The sequence below is a fragment of the Mustela putorius genome, unplaced genomic scaffold (genome assembly GCF_011764305.1).
Source record: "Mustela putorius furo isolate JIRA1106 unplaced genomic scaffold, ASM1176430v1.1 tig00000198_pilon_pilon_pilon, whole genome shotgun sequence".
In the NCBI taxonomy this organism is placed as follows: Eukaryota; Metazoa; Chordata; class Mammalia; order Carnivora; family Mustelidae; genus Mustela; species Mustela putorius.
In genome coordinates, this window is record NW_025421311.1 from 8,213,653 (window position 1) to 8,229,731 (window position 16,079).

Consider the following 16,079-nt stretch of genomic DNA (forward strand, 5'->3'; position numbering starts at 1 on the left):
ACCAAGACAATAAATCACCTAATTTAAAAATGGGCAAAGAACCTGAATGGTCATTTCCCAAAAAGAAAACAGATTAGTGAAAAGATTGCTCCACATCACCCATCAGCAGGGAAATGCAAATCAAAGCCACAATGAGAGATCCCCTCACACCTGTTACAATGGCCATCATCAAAAAGACAAAAGATAAGTGTTATCAAGGATGTGGAGAAAAGAGAACCTTTGTGCACGGTTGGTGGGAATGTAAATTGATCCAGGCATTATGGAAAACAGAAAGGCCTTTTTCTCAAAGAACTTAGGATAGAACTACCATAGGAGTAGTCCTGGGTCCTGCTCCTGGGTATTTATCCAAAGGAAATGAAATCAGTATGTTGAAGGGACATCCGCAGTCCTGTGTTCGCTGTAGCATTGGTCATAGTAGCCAAGACGTGGGAACAACCCAAGTGTCCCTCAACGGATGAATGGATAAAGAAGACGTGGTAAGTGCATATAATGGAAGATTACTCAGTCATGAATGAGAAGGGAAATCCTGATGTTTGTGACAACACTGGTGAATCTGGAGGACATTTAGCTAAGTGAAAGGAGCTAGACAGAGAAAGACAAATACCATTATTATCTCATTTATACATGGGATCTAAAAAACAAGGTTGAACTCAGAAGCAGAGAGCAGAAGTGTGGAGACAGGGCAGGAAGGTGGGGGAGAATGGTAGGTTTGGGCAACAGGGGTACAAAGTTGCAATAACATAAGATGAAGAAGCCTAGGGATCTAACTTACAGCCTAGTGACTATGTCAGGAACACCGTATTCCATATTGGAAACAGAGGCTAATAGAGCTGATTTTAGGTGCTCTCATCACACACGAAGAACCAGTAACAATGTGAGGAAATGATATGCTAAATAGCTTGACAATAGTAATCTTGTCACAAGCCACATGTATCGAATCATCACATTGTACACATCAAATACATACAATTTATATATATATGCAAAAAATGAATTAAATTACTTTAAAATTAAAAAATCCCTGAGCGATTGGCAGAAATAGTAAAATGTTTGGAGAATTATAACATGACCAAGATGTTCATCTTCATCTCCACCAAAATAATTAAGGTGCTGATACTGGCACAAACACACACGTGTACGCATGTACACACATGCGTGTGCGTACACACAGACACACACACAGACACACACACTCACACACACACATTCTCCTTTACAACTGCCATTTCCTCTTAACACCACGGCCACCACCAGCACCATTTCCCGCAAGATCACAGTGCCACCTTCTGGAAAGCCAAAGGCAGGATGCCTGAGCCCCTCAGGAGAACAAAGCAGGTGACAGAGGTGAGAAGTGGCTTCTCCAGGCAACGGCACCTTGTGCCGTCCAGCAGTCAGCAGCCATGTAGGGCCACTGAGCACCTGACCTGTGGCCAGTCCTCCCTGAGATCTGCCGTAATTATAAAATGGATTTCAAAGACAGTATAAAAAAAGAATGTGAAATACCTTGTAATTAATTTTTATATCGACTAGGTGTTGAGGTACTACATTAGGTTAAATAAAATATGTAATTAATTTCTCTTCTTTCTTTTCAGTTTTGTAACACAGCTCCTAGAAAATTTGATGTTCCGTCTATGATCGTGTCATGTTTTTATTGGCCAGCTCAGATGTAAGCTATGCTTCACAGAATATAGATTCCCAGGGATCTGAATGTCTTCCCCTCGAGTATGTCTCGGCAAGGTGTCTCTAATTCCGCAGCTCTGCAATTCCCCTCCTGACCTCAGCGCCGCAATCCGCCTCCAGTGCCTCAGGCACCAACAGCTCCGGCTGGTACGGTCGTAAGCACACTGTGAGTCCATGTGGAACGGGCCACTAACTGAATGAGCAAGTGAAGTCCCGTCAGATAGAGGGGACACCTTGTCCTGAACAGGGGGATCTCTTTTTAGAAGCAACCCAGTCACCAGTCGTTCGGGGAATTAGATACAACAAATCAAGTCAGAGCTACATTCACTGTTCTCAAAACAAAGCCTGATTACAATGTCATGAAACAGACTTTCTTAAGGCCCTCCTGACCCAGGACTATTCAAACTTGGAGGCAGAGATCTCATTTACAGGTCGTAAGTGGAGATTGTAAGCCAGGTGGCCTTGAAAGTCCCCGAGTCCCACTTCCGTGTCTTGGGCAGCCACAGCTCCCCTGTGAGACCTCGCCTCTGCGGGCACCTGATGGCTCCGCAGGCACCTCCTCACCTGTTAGCTGGATCGATTTTCACATATGCTCTTAAAGAAAGCCAAGCAATATTATTTATTATCACCTCTTTATGAGTGAGAAGTTAACTGATTATCTAATCTCGCAGGATAGTCACCAGCGAGGCCAGGCCTCCGCCCTTGCTCTCCACCACCTGCCGCTGCTCCTGCGTTGCCGCACGTGGGCATTTCAAGCGTTCCCTGGCAGCCGGGTGGTTTCCAGAGCTCGTGGAAGCATGTTCTTGAAGAGCGTTTGACCCGTTGTGTGACTCTGTTAAAACTCTCCGTCTTATTGTGCTCAGTCTTCTCATCTGTAAATTGGGAGGAGAGAATGAAATCATCTCTAAAGTCTTTCCTGATGCTAAAATCCTGAGCATCTCTGAAACTTGGCTGAATGTGCACCAAGGACGGAAGCCTGCGTCTCATTCTCCTCATTCCCCCCGTGTCTCTGCTGCAGGATTTTGGACAGAGAGATAGGCTTTGCCTGGCACATGGCAGAAGCTAGAATGTCCCATGGTCTCACTGAGCCCAGTTCTACACACACACACACACACACACACACACACACACACACCCCGCCGGCTGCGCTAGGAAGGAAATGGTATAGGGCCCTATCCGAGTTGTCTGGGCCAAGGTCACCCGGAGGATACGTCTCTCAGATGTCACCTTCATGAAGTATTCAGCGCATGCTCCCGGGAGCTTGTATGAGTGACAAGAGGCTGCCCTTCCTGGCGTTTCTCTCTGCGTGCAGATCTCTATGCCCAGATCTCTCTGTACCTCTCCCATCCCTATCTCATCCTCTCCGGGGGCTGCTGTCACTGGGTCTCTGCCTTTTGCTCTTCCCTTTCCATCGACGACCCCAGAGGTCTTGTCCATCCTCTGCCAACCTGCATGTGGGCCCCTCTCCCTGCTGCTGTTGCCCCCGCCCAGGAAGCGAGGGCTCTACCCTTCAGAGGCATCCCCGGGACATGGGCCTGTCTAGCCCTCTTCTGCTCTACCTTGCAGAGAGCCGTGTGCCTGGGCAGAGACACTCCTCAGGACTGTGGGAGCCAGACGCCTTGTGCGGAAGAGCTGCACCTACCAGGGTGCCCAGAGGGTAGGATCTGGGGCTGAATTTGCACAGAGGAGTTGGGGATAAAGCGAAGGGGTGGGCAAGACAAACAGCCCAGGGGACAAACACCTGGGCTGGTGGGGTCAGAAGCCCCTGAGCTGGGGGAGGGAATAGTCTGGCGTGTACTAGGGCCTTGGGGTTGGGGGGGGAGGATCACCTGGGGACCGGCAGCTCCTGGAAGCTGAGTCTCAGTCCTAACTGTTGTGCACCCGTCATTCTACAGGTAGGCTCTGCTCTAGCTCACCGCCTCCTCCCTGTCCTCCTGGAACCTTCCTCACCAGAGCTGGTCCCCATGACACCCCCCTCTGCCTCCTCTGCCCTCGAGGATTCTTCAACCATTGGCCTGGCCAGGATGCCTGTTTTCCCTGTGGTTCCGGGGCCACCCAGCCGGAGGAGGGCAAGGACACTTGTGTCTGCCTGGGGCCTGGCCGAGTGTTCCAGGTATGTCCTCTGGCAGTGGGACCCAAGGACAGGCTGCCTTTCCAGGACTGTTTTTGGTCAAGTTCGGCTCAGATGTAACCTGACCGGGCTTAGCTCGGGTTTCCAAGTGACACAGGGATAAGATTGCCAGATAAAATACAGGGTGCCCAGTTAAACCTGAACTTCAGATCAGTTACAGATCATTGTTTAGCATAAGTATGTCTCAAATACTGAATGAGACAGACTTATGCTGAAAACATTTCTTGCTTATCCAACATTCAAATTTAACATTTTTACTTGCTAAATCAAGCAACGCTACTCAGAAGAAAAGGCAATCAGCTCTTCTCCACCATGACCACTCCCAACATACACTCTGCCCCAAACCCTTCCAATTCGAACTTTCCCTAGAAGCCAACAATTAGGCATGTGAATCCTTCCTTTCCTGAAATTCCCAGGTCTTGTTGGCTAAAAGGCTAGCACCGCCTCGACCCTAACCAGCATGTACTGGTCACCTTCCCCTCTCTTCGGACTCCTCTCCAGACCTGTTGAACCTTGACCTCCCCTCCCCCACCTCTCTCTTCTGGCCCATCTCGGGCAGGGTCACAGCAAAAGCTGTAGTTCCTCATCAACCAGCGAATCTTCAACTGAACTTCTTCCCTCCTCACCCCCCAGCCCAGTGATGGGCAGTGCCCCTGCCTCCCAGGCTACCAAGATGTTGGAGAGCCGTGGGGCTGTGTCCAGCGGGAACACAGGAGCTGCAAGGATGGGGCCACCTGGAACCAGGAGGGGCTGTGTTTGACTAAGGATCAGTGGAGTGACCACTGTGCCCAGGAGGTAGGAGGTGTCTCCATAGTGCAGCCCTGGCCCTCCGCCCGACACCTACCCCCTCGCCCTCGCTGGAAACAAGGAGCTCTGTGCTCTATACTCTGAAGCTGGAGAGAGTCATGGACAGCCTCCCCTGGAGAGGTGTCCCTAAGATGTTTGAGTCTCCGTGCAGGTGTGTGCCACTCCAGGAGATGCCCGTGGCTATGACCCAGGCCTGGGGCTCTGTCTGTGCTGGGGACAAGGCTCAAGTGGAACGTGTGGTCCCCTGTGCCCCGAGGGAGAGAGACACGTCCTGCAGCTCAGCTGCTCTGAGGGCGTCCCACAGATCTCCGTCCCTGAGGGCCCTGGGAGCCAGGTACAGTGTCCGAGCTTCAACCCCTGGCTGGGCTGGGGCCCCCTGCACCTGGGGCCTCTGCCTCCCGAGAAGGAGAAGGCATGACATGCCTGTGTGTGGCGTCCGGGCCCCAACTCGCCGACCCACATCATAGGCACAGGCTCTAGGACAGAGGAAAGGCCTGCCTGTTGATTTAATTTAATTTCATCCTGTAAAACTCCTTGAAGAAGTGATTTGCTCATTAAAGAGGCAGAAATTGTCTTGGAAAACTTCCCACGTGAGCAAAGCATGGCGCCCGGAGTTATGACTCCTGGTTACCCCTCCCTGTGAAGTTCTTAGACGACAGGTACCACCACTCCCCTGCATCCTTACCATGACACTCAGACAGGGCTCAAGGGAAGCCCCATGCTCTCTCCACCTCCCTGCGGGGCAGATGTGTTACTTACTCACCATGTCTTAAGGGAAAGAGCTGACCCTGGACCTCTTCTTTCCCAGGAATTCTACCTTCTGGACAAGCCTTCCTCACCACGTGCCGTAGGCCATCCCTGCAACTCAGACCAAGGGCATAAGCCTGTCCCTCTGTATGTGGTCAGGATGGATGGTAAGACAGCGGGACAGAGGGAAGCCACAGGTGGACCCACCACTCAGGACCACACATGGGAAAGCCTGGACCTTTCTGTGGCATGAGCGTGGCCTCTTCAGGCAGAAGCTAGATGGTGATGGGCGGAGCCCCATGAAGGGACCCGTCGATTTTTAGAAAGTTGAATCCCGCCATGTGCAAATCAGAAACAGACAGCTTCTGCTGTGTCCATGCACCAGGGAAAACTCTCTCCCAGGCCCCTGCCAGTTGAGGGAGATCCCTGTCTTGTTCCAGACTTTGGGTTCCTGGGCCTGATCAGACCAGGACACGAGCTGCTGCACGCCCTTGGCCTGCTCTTCGGGGATCCCAGGGCCCCAGGCCACAACACCGGTGAGCATCCAGAGGACAGCTGTTGTCTCTCCTCTCCCACCGCCACCAGCAAGAATCTGTCTAAAGGTCTCTGTTCCTCATGTTCTGTATCTCGCTTGCCCAGGAAAGTCGAGCGAAGGACATCTGACCTCCCCTTGGTCAGGGAGCCCCAACTCCACGCGCCGTGGGCATCTGTTGCCCCCAGAGCCTGGCATCCGCAACCCCACAGTCTGCCTCCAAGTCAACGATACGCTTGCCTTCCTGGTCACCCGTGAGCATTACCCGGAGTATGACCTGTGAGTGCCCAGAGGACATGGCCTACCACCGTCGAGGCGCTGGACAAAAGACACCCTGGTGCCTATGGGCACCCGCAGGAGACAACACACCCCTCCTTTCTCTGTCCCCAGGGGCCACTTCTATAACACACTGCCGGGATTTGACTGGGGACGCTTCCGGGCCCTCCCTGAGGAGTCCCAGCTCCACGATAGAGAGCCCTACCTCTTCCTGCAACAGTTCCAGCAGCCCGGGGTGTATGTCTTCCGTCTGAGCAGCAACAAGCATCGGAAGATGGTTTGTCCGTGACGGTTGGCCTCGTTCAACACACCCACCCATCATGTCCCCCTTACCTTAGACGACACTGCCTCATAACCATCCCAGACGGAACCCCAAGGAGGGAGACACTCAGGGCATCCCTATCAAAGTTTTGGGCTCCACACTCCTAACAGACAGTTGCTGGGGGTTTCCAGGGTTCCTCCAACATGTGGTGTATAGATAAGGGAAGACCGTGGGGGTAAAAATAGCAGGTGTGTCTAAGGACCTCACAGTGTCCGGACATCGCTCATGGCCCTCTGCTTCATTACCCGCTTTTGCCCCACTCCCTCTCTCACCTTGAAGGCTCACACCCCAAGGTCATCTGCACAGGCTTGTATCCATGTGACCTGCTTGTGATGCCTCCACTGACCCAGGTGCAGTGTCAGGGTCACACACGGGATTTAGCTCCTCACCCCACCTGCACAGCGTCGAGGAGGCTGTGCCGACCTCGCCCCAGAACAGGCAAACAGCTGCTCTGTTACTCGATGTGAATTTGTTTCCCTGGGGAAAACCCAGATTCTGCTCCCCCAAGGTGTGCACAAAGGTCTGGGCTATTTGGTTCGTGCCGACAGGCCCAGGGTCCCACTCTGTCCCCTTGCTGGTCTCTGGCAGACCGTGAGAGAAAGGCTGAACAGATTTCTTTCCCCCCAGTACCTCCGCACCCTGCCGCCCGGGGGCCGGTGCTTCGGAGAAGGGCCCTTTGCCTCCACGACTCCCAGGTATCTCATCCAAACCGGCATTGCCAAGATCCCCAGGCCCCCGAAGAGGTCTGACTGGCCAGAAGTCCTGGGGGAGATGGTCCTGCTGCTGGGGTTCTGCCTGCTTCTGTTGGTGAGTAAAGCCGGACAAGGGACATCATAACCTCCACGCAAGACCGCCTCTCCAAACCCGTGTAAATGGGCTGTCCCGGCCCATTTGCAGCAGGCATTACAATAGTTGCTAAGATGCGAAAGTGACAAAGGTACAGCCTCGGGCCTCCGGTGATGAAAGCTCAGCAGGCAGAATATAGACAAGGAAACAAACAAACATCCAGCAACATTAGGGGACTCTGGCGAAAGCTTGTCCAGGGTGTCTGGCTGCATCAGGAAGGAGCTGACTGCCCCCCAGGTGGGTCAGGACAGACTTCTGTGAGGAGGTGATCCCGAAAGAGGTCTGAGATATGAGCCATGGGGGCATGTGTCCCCTGTACTAACGAAGGGGTTGGCGAGTTGGGGGCTGGGAGGTACTGGGCTTGGGAGGAAGGTGCGGATGAGATAGGGGGTACTATGTGTAAGGGTACAGAGGCATGAAACAGCATTCATCTGCTCAGGGAACCAAATATGGGGGTGCAGACACAGAGCTGAGAGACAAAATCACTATGATCCCATGGGCCCCGCTTTATCCTCTATGCAGTGAGGGATCCAGTAAAACCTTTCAGCCAAGGGCAGCTGGGTGGCTCAGTCGTTAAGCGTCTGCCTTCAGCTCAGGTCATGATCCCAGAGTTCTGGGATCGAGCCCCACAAGGAACTCCCTGCTCAGCAAGGAGCCTGATTCTCCCTCTCCCACTCCCCCTGCTTGTGTTCCCTCTGTCACTGTCTCTCTGCCAATTAAATAAACAAAATCTTAAAAAACAAATAAATAAAACCTTTGAACAAAACAAAACAAAAAACTTTCAAGCAAGAGAGAGAAACCCTGGTAAGAATTTTATTTTTACTCTAGCAATAGGGTAGAAGAAAGGATGGATGGAGGGTGGGGGCACAAGGAGATAGGCAGTGGGAATGGTCCAAACAAGAAGACGAGGTTCTCCCTCTCTTCAGCTGAGCAGGGCTCTTCCTCCGGCTGGTCTTCAAAGAAGATGCTTCCCCCTGTCCCTCACATCGCCACATTATGTACCATGTAGATTCAGTGTCACAGCCTGAGCTGGGCCCGGAAGGCCACTCCCAACCCCACCTTCCGGAAGCATCAGCAAGGATACAACCTGGATGCCTACACCTCCCCAAGGCCTGGGATGACGTCAGTGAGGAGAGGTCGAGCACACCAAGATTCTGATACCCCCAGGGTTGAGGGAGATCACGGTGAGTGACAGACTCAGGTTAGAATCCCAGAGGGGTCCCCAAATCCAACTGGCCACCCCCCACTTCCCTTTCTCATGTTCCCAGATTACTCATGGTTCTGTTCTTCCGCATTTCATTTATTCATTTGTTCAGTAAATATTTATTGGATGGCCACGGTATGCCAGACACTGCCTGGTTCTAGAAGTACATGCTGAGGGGGATAGAGACATCTAAATAAAAACTTTTCAAGGGGCACCTGGGTGGTTCAGTCGGCTAAGCATCTGCCTTTGGCTCAGGTCATGATCCCAGGGTCTTAGGATCAAGCCCCGAATCGGGCTCCCTACTCAGTGGGGAAGTCTGCCTCTCCCTCTCCATCTGCCTCTCCCTCTGTTCATGCTCTCTTTCAAATAAATAAGTAAAATCTTAAAAAAAAAAAAACTTTCCAAAAGAAAAGTAATATAACCATGTACAAAGTACCCGAGTCAGGAGATGTCCAGCACTAGCTAGAGGAGCAGCTCCCAGAAGGCACTCCTGTGTCACACCAAGTGACCTTCTACCCTTGTTCCTCAAAGTACACTCCTCAGATAAGAGCACCCCAACTTAAATGTGATGGTGAATTACATGGGGACCTTCTGCAATGGGTCAGAGGTAGAATCTAGAATTCTGTGTTTCTAATGAGGTCCTCATCAGGGCTGCTACAAGCAAGACTGTGTCTTGACCATTGAGGATCCACAGGAAGAAGGTTTAGGGAAGATCAGCAGGGAGGCTTATCTTTGCATTTCGGGAGGCTAATCCTGCTTCCTGCCCCCTGACAGGTGGGTGCTGGGAGGCTGAGGAGCAGGTAGACCTGGAGTGGTTTGACCCAGAATGCTTCTTTGCAATCCTGCTCAGACAGTCTCTGTCTGTGACAACAAAACTCAGCCAGACCAAGGAAGAGGTAAGTGGAGAAGCTGGAGAAGTGAACGGGGTTGGAAGTGGGTTCATCGCAAAACGCAGCTGGTTACAGGATAGAGAACCTGAAGAAATCCTTCATCTACAAATCAGAACCAGGGAAAAGGAAAGTATATGGGAGTGGGGATAGAAGATTTCAGATTAAATTTAGGGCTAATTTTCAGAACTTTGGACCTCAGATCAGTGATAGGAAATCTATTAAGACCCCCCTCTGGAGTCTTCAGATCCCCGTTCCTGGTCCTCAGTAGCCACACTGGAATGTATAAATTCAGGCCAGTAGGTGACAGGCCTTGGGAGGGGGGTAAAAACCACGCACATACTGGAAGTCCAAGTAGGGAAGCTGGGTCAGGGGGCTGTGGCGCTGGGGCGTCCCTCCACTGACGGGCAGCAGAGGGCGCTGTGATCAAAGCAACGAGTGGGGCCGGGAGGCCGCGGCGCGCGGTCGCAGGTGCGCGGCGCGAGGTCACAGGTGCGCGCCGCGCTCTCCCGCAGCTCAAACTCCTCTGCCTCAGACTCATGGGTGAAGCCGGTTCTCTGCGGCAGCTGTGGGGGGCTGAGCGTCGCACCCCGGCTTCTGCGGGCCAGCGTCTGGGGAGTCCCCCGAAGGAGCTGCAACAGGTCGGCCTGAGTTCACACCTTTCCACCTGGTCCCTGTGCCTAAATGGGGCTCGGAGGGGCCCCTGAGCCCGGCACCCCCACCCCGCCCCCCGTGGCCCCTCTCCCACGGTCCCATCTCCCAGGCCCCAGGGCTCCTAGCCCCTCCGCCCACCCCCGGGCATTTCTCATCCCCTTGCCGCTGCTGCTAGGCCTGCCGCAGAATGTTCTGGAGCTCCCTGCCGGGGCTCGCATGGTGCGTGGCCCTTGGGCTGCTGCGGGCCGTCGGGCGTCTGCAGCCCCGCGGGCGGGCGGGCGGGCAGGCAGCTCTGTCTCTGACCCCAGGCTGCTGAGGCCGCTGCCAGCGCCGCGGAGGAGGAGGCCGGGCGCAGGGGGCGTCTGGCGGGCCAATACGCGGCCAGCCTCGGTCACCAGCTGAGGCTCCTCCGCCAAGACCTCGGGGCCCGCCAGGAGCAGTGGGCGTCTTTCTGCTCCGAGCTGATGGCGGCCCGGCGGCTGCTGAAGGCCCAGGTGGGCTCCGGGCCCGCGAAGTCCTCCCGGACCCGGCCGAAGCCAGAAGGGTGTGTAGGTGGTGCCTCTGAGTCAGGCTTGCTGACATGTGGCCTAGGGTAGGAGCGAGTGTGGCTTCCCCAGGTCCAGAATGGGCCACAGCAGAGGGTCCTTTCCCCATGCCTCACAGCGTGGCCCCTGATACGGCCTCTCTCTTGTCCCCCCGGCTCCCCGCAGGGAAGTGCCCCCCCTGGATGCTGCTCTGAGCCGCCTGTCCCAGGCTGTGCTGCAGGAGGGCCACCGCCTGAAGGCCTGGGGCGTCCTGGGTTCCGGCACCGGGGCGGAACTGCTGCGGCCAGGTGGGTTCTGCTCCCCCTTGCCGCCCCCCCAAACCTGGCCCGGCAGAGTTCAGGTACACAGGGCCCGCAGAAACTTGCCCCACCCCCAGGACACCTTGCAGGAGAGGAGAAGGACAGAGCAAAGTGGAAACCCCCAAAGCTGGGAGGGCCTTCCTGGGCAGTGTGTGGGCCAACAGCTGTGTTGCTGAAGAGGGAGCCTGCGAACTGGAAAGAACAGGGGAGGAACCGAGCCAAACTGCCCCAAAGCATGGCTTTATACCTAAGGGAACATTTTCTGAGAGCAAAAGCCCAACGGATGAGTGCAAAAGGCCTATTTGGAGAATGCTGGACTTGCCTGGAAATGAAGAGTGGGAGAAGGATCCTCTTGGGTTCTCTGTGGGAATTCTGAGTACACGGAGTCCCCAGCCCCATCAGGTGACTGATAGGCTGTCACCATTTTTTCCCAAAGTCTTTCCAGCCCCTGCCAGCCTGGACTGTGATGATATCACAGTGTTGTGTCTTGCAGGGGGGGTCAAGCCCTGTGCTCAGCAAAAGACAAGATGCTCTGCCCTCAGGGAGCACTTGCTACTGGGGTTGGGCTGGGGTTCTTCCAGCTCCTTCCAGGCACCAGCCCAGGGAGCCCCTAGCCTGGCCCGTCCACCTCACATGCAGAGCTGAGCCATAATTTGCTTTCCAGCAGCCTCAGCAGACCCTCATGGGGGCATCCCGGACATCAGCGTGAATCCCGTTACCAAGCTGATGGTCCCTGGCCCCAACTGTGCAATGCTTCCAGCCAGTGGCCATGCAGGATCCGTACCCCCTGGCTACTTCATCCACCCCAACACTGGGAAGGTGCTGCCTGAAGCTGGAAATCTGGGGTACGATCTGCAGGAAGCTACCCTGGTGCCCACCACTGACTTCAGTTCCGGTGAGACCCTGACCACAAAGGAGCTCCCGCCCTGCCAGGGTCTGCTGGGATCCTCTGGGAGGATCTCCCCGGGAGCCCAAGGCAGGGAGCAGGGCTCTGTCCTTGCACTGTGGGGTATGATGATGAGCAGAGAAGCAAACACCTTCTCCCCCTCCTCACTTTAACATTCTTGCTGCAGAGGGTGAGGCCGGGGAGAGCCACTGGGTACAAGAAGGCTCTGCGGGGCCAGGTGGGAGGCTGATGGACCAACAGTGCTAACACTCCCTGTCTCCCTGTCTCCTTGTCTCTGCCCGTCCAGGTGGCATCCGAACGTCAGAAGCCGCCATCCTCCCCTATGTGCCCTACCCAACCTGCCCAGCCACAGGCTCCCCTCCCGCCACCCACCTGCCCATCCTGCAGCCCAGACGGACGTCACAGCTGGGGGCGCTCATGACCGACCCCACAACCGGCATCGAGGTGCCTGTGCTGGCTGTGACTCTTCATCCTCAAACCAGGCAGTGGCTCACTCTTGGGGGCACATACTGCAATCCTCTCACCAAGACCTTGGCCCCCCTCGAGTTGGGGGGCCCCATGGAGGACCCAGTCACGGGAAGCATCTCGCCAATCCTGGGAGTCGGGTTGGATGAAAACACAGGTATCCGCCGTCCCTAGTGCTGGGCTTCCCCGCCCTCCTCTCTGCCCAGCTTGGCTTTTCCAGTCCCCCAGTCCCTTACATGCCCCATATTCTGGTCCAGGCTGCAAATCACCCCAAAGCCACCTTTCCACCCTTTATCCCCACTCTGCTATTACACCACCTGCATCCTCGGTCCTGGCTTCCCTGTCCCCTGCCCCTCACTTCCAGTCCCCCACCCCTGTGCTCACCTGGTCTGCAGGCCCTGGTCCTCCTTTATGTGTCATCTCCCTGCATCTCTGTTCAGCCCCTTCCTACCTCACCCTCTTGGGTTCCGCTGCCAGGTCAGGTGTTTGCCCTGGGGGGGCTGCGAGACGCCTCGGGGAGCCTTATGCTGCCTGGTGACTGCTTCGAGGAGCCTCTGAGCGGGAAGACGGTCCGGCTGCAGGGAGCTTCTCGGCGGGAGGGCCAGACAGTGCCCCACATGGGAGGATCACAGGCCCTGCTGGACGCCAACGTGTTGATGGCCCAGAGACGAGTGGTTGCCATGCTCCAGAGCTACCGGGAGAGGCCGGGGTCGAGGACACAGAGGCTTCTGGAGACTACCATCAAGGACACGAGACAGGCACTGGGCTTGAGTCTGCACCATGCCCTGCAGCAGGCTCGGAGACTGGAGCGGCAGCTGGGGACAGCAGAGGCCATCATGGCCAGTGGTGGGAGGATAGGTACCTACTGACTGAGACCTGGGCTCTTGGGCCCCTGGCATCCCAAGCCCTGAATGACCCGGTGCCTCTGTACCCTCAGCTCATAAGCTCGGGGACAGGACTGCAGCCCCACGGGTCACACACACACACACACACGGAACAGAGGGAAGAGAGGAGTGTGGTGGCTTCATGCCCGATCCCGCGAATGCTGGGTTTGAACTCTGTTCTCTTGCCAATCCTACAGGGTCTTACACGTCACGATCGTGAAATATATGTTCTCCTGTTATTTCAGAGCGTCCCCAACAGCGTAACATGTTATGAAACCCGTTTTACACCTCCACTAATACAAGGATGGGTGAGGAGAGGAAGTAGGAGGGGCACCTTCCTGGAGCTTACCTCAGTCATTCTCTCTAGAAGCTTCCACCCATAATGTGACAAAAAAGAACCAGGGTTTGGGGTCAGAACTGATTCGAGTTTGAATCCCTGTCCCACTATTTAATGACTCTTAGACGTTGGGCAAGTTACTAGACTTCACTCTGTTTTAACATCTTTAAAATGAGGATAAAAACAGTATATACTTTAGGTTCCATTGTAGGGCCAAATAAAATGTAATTTGTAAGAAGTTCCCAAGCTCAGACTTTTGGTACATGGAGGGTGCCCAAGAATATTTGATACTTTTCTTTTTACCTTTTTAGTGTGGCCTAGAAATTGTTCTCAGCCTCCCAGAGACCCCAAGGCCACTCAGTACCTTCCTCCTGAATTCAAAAGGCCAAGCGAGGCCCCAGAGGAAACAAATGCAGTCTTTGCAGGGAAGCCTCTCGGGTCAGGGATTAGCCCTTTGAGCCTGGCACTTAGCCTTCAACCACCCTTCTCTCTGCTAACTCCCCCTTGTATTAGGGATGATGTGCTATCCTGGGACGGAGCTGTGGGTCCCGGTCCTATACGGGATGGAGATCCCAGACCCTGAGGGCTCAGGGCTCATGGTGCCCATCCTGGGCATGGAGACTGATGGGAATTCAGGTGATGCCACACCCCTGGCAGGTTCAATGGAAGATGCTGATGGCAAAGGTAGGAGGGAACTGGGGACCTGTGAAAGTCCCAGGGGGATTAGGGTTGTGACTTAGCCCTGGGTGAGAAAGCCCTGGAAAGTACTTTCCAGGAAGGGTACCCCCAGTCCATTTACTCTTGAGTCATAGGATGGGGTCCTTCTGACACCTCTGCTAGGGCTGCTGAGATTCCAGAATCAGAGGACCACAGGTCATTTATCCCCCATTGAGAAAAGTGGGTCTTTTCAAAAACCAGCACTTCAGAACTTCACCTTCAGGGTCAATGGCCTCCGAGAATCCCTCCAATCCAGCTCAGAACCCCTCGAAGGGCAAAAGGGGTTCTCAGGGGTCCTTCAGCTCCCTTCCACCATGTTTGCGTCTTTCCATGACCACCCCTTCCTTCTTTCTCTCTTGCTTTCCCACAGGTCTTATCCCAATCTCGATTGGGGCTCAGGCCATAGACCCCTTCACCGGGGAACCTGGTCCTGTCATTGGTGCTCAGACAGACCCCTCTACCGGACTGGTGGTGCCCATCGTCCAAGGGCTGGAGGCCCTGCCTCGGGGAGTGAGAGACCCTGGTCTGGTTCGTAGAAGCCATTCATACTGTTCCTTTTCCCAATTCATCCAGCAGCTGCACACTGAGTACCCTCTAGGTTCCAGGCACTGTGTTAGGTGTTGAGATGCAGAAGAACTAGACGGGGCTCCTGTCGGCCAAGGATTCCAATCAGGATCATGGTTTATAAGGGCGTTAAGGGAGCACAGGGGAGGGACGTCCAAATCACATGCAGGAAAGCTCAAGGAAGGCTTCCCTAAAGAGGTAACACCTGGGCTGAGTCCAGAAGATGCCTCGAGGGGTCAGCAAGGCCAAAGGTGGGGAGCGTGAGACCACGGCTGTCCTGGGAGGGTGAAGGGTGGCCCGCAAGGAAGGCAGGAAACCAATCACGAACAGCTTCGGGTGCCTGGCTGAGGCCTGGAAATGTGGCTTACCGTGAAAGCCATGGGGAGCCACTGAAGGATTCTAAGTAGACATGTGATATGATCAGATACGAATATTTTTAAGACTCTTAAATTTGGAAAACTTGGCACAATACAAAAAGAAAATAAATTACTTATAATCCTACATGTCTTAACGTATGTAAATGAAGAAGCACAAGGTCCCTCCTCCCCATCGCTCTCCCCCATCTGCCGCCAGCAGCTCCCCCATGCAGACACCACTCACCTCGCCCCAGTCTCCCACCAGTGCAGCCACTATTAACAGGTTGGCACCTCTCCTTCCAGACATTTTTGTGTGTGCGCATGTGGATATGTCATCAGCATTCTAGAAAGTTCTCTCTGGCAGCCTTGCAGAGGATGGATGGGAGCAGGGCCAGCCTGGAGAAGGAAGGCCTGTCAGGAGGTTATTGCAATAATTCAGCCCTTGGCAGGTCTCCATGGAAATGGAAATGACTTCGGGTCCTCCCATACATTCTCGGCCTGGTTCATTTCAGGAACAAAGATGGATGTGTTGTAAGAGATTCTCTTTAGCAGCCAAGACACTTTAATTCTTGCCCTGACTCACAGTTTCACAAAGGCGTCTGAAGGGGTGAGATGAGGGGACGAGAACAGCTTCCCGCTGCCGAAAGCCCCCCTGCCCCGGCCTCCCAAGAGGAAGGTGGGGGCAGGGGGCCGGGTGGCTCCACAGAGGCCGGGCTTTAGAGGGAGGGAGAAGGGGGCTGCAGTCTGGAGGCGGGGAGCACAGTTATTACGATCAAGCCAACAGCCTCACCAGCATAGTCCTGGACGCCGGAGAGTGAGGGAGGCCCCTGTCTAGAGGAGAGGCCCTGGGGACCTTTGATGAGTCCCCAGGTTGTGAGGAGAAGCATAGGAGCCACAAACCAGTGGGACGTTGCAGCTG

General features: G+C 54.6%; 1 protein-coding gene across 1 annotated transcript; it reads left to right on the top strand.

The window, feature by feature from the left end:
• The first annotated feature begins 9,141 nt into the window (after positions 1-9,141).
• Positions 9,142-15,305, top strand: LOC123391327. Its single transcript, XM_045077576.1, has 9 exons — positions 9,142-9,145; positions 9,320-9,441; positions 9,865-10,073; positions 10,797-10,918; positions 11,595-11,825; positions 12,124-12,459; positions 12,780-13,160; positions 14,037-14,207; positions 14,611-15,305. Exons 1-9 carry the CDS (start codon positions 9,142-9,144, stop codon positions 14,862-14,864), a joined length of 1,830 nt encoding a protein of 609 aa, XP_044933511.1. The 3' UTR covers positions 14,865-15,305.
• Positions 15,306-16,079: the final 774 nt, after the last annotated feature.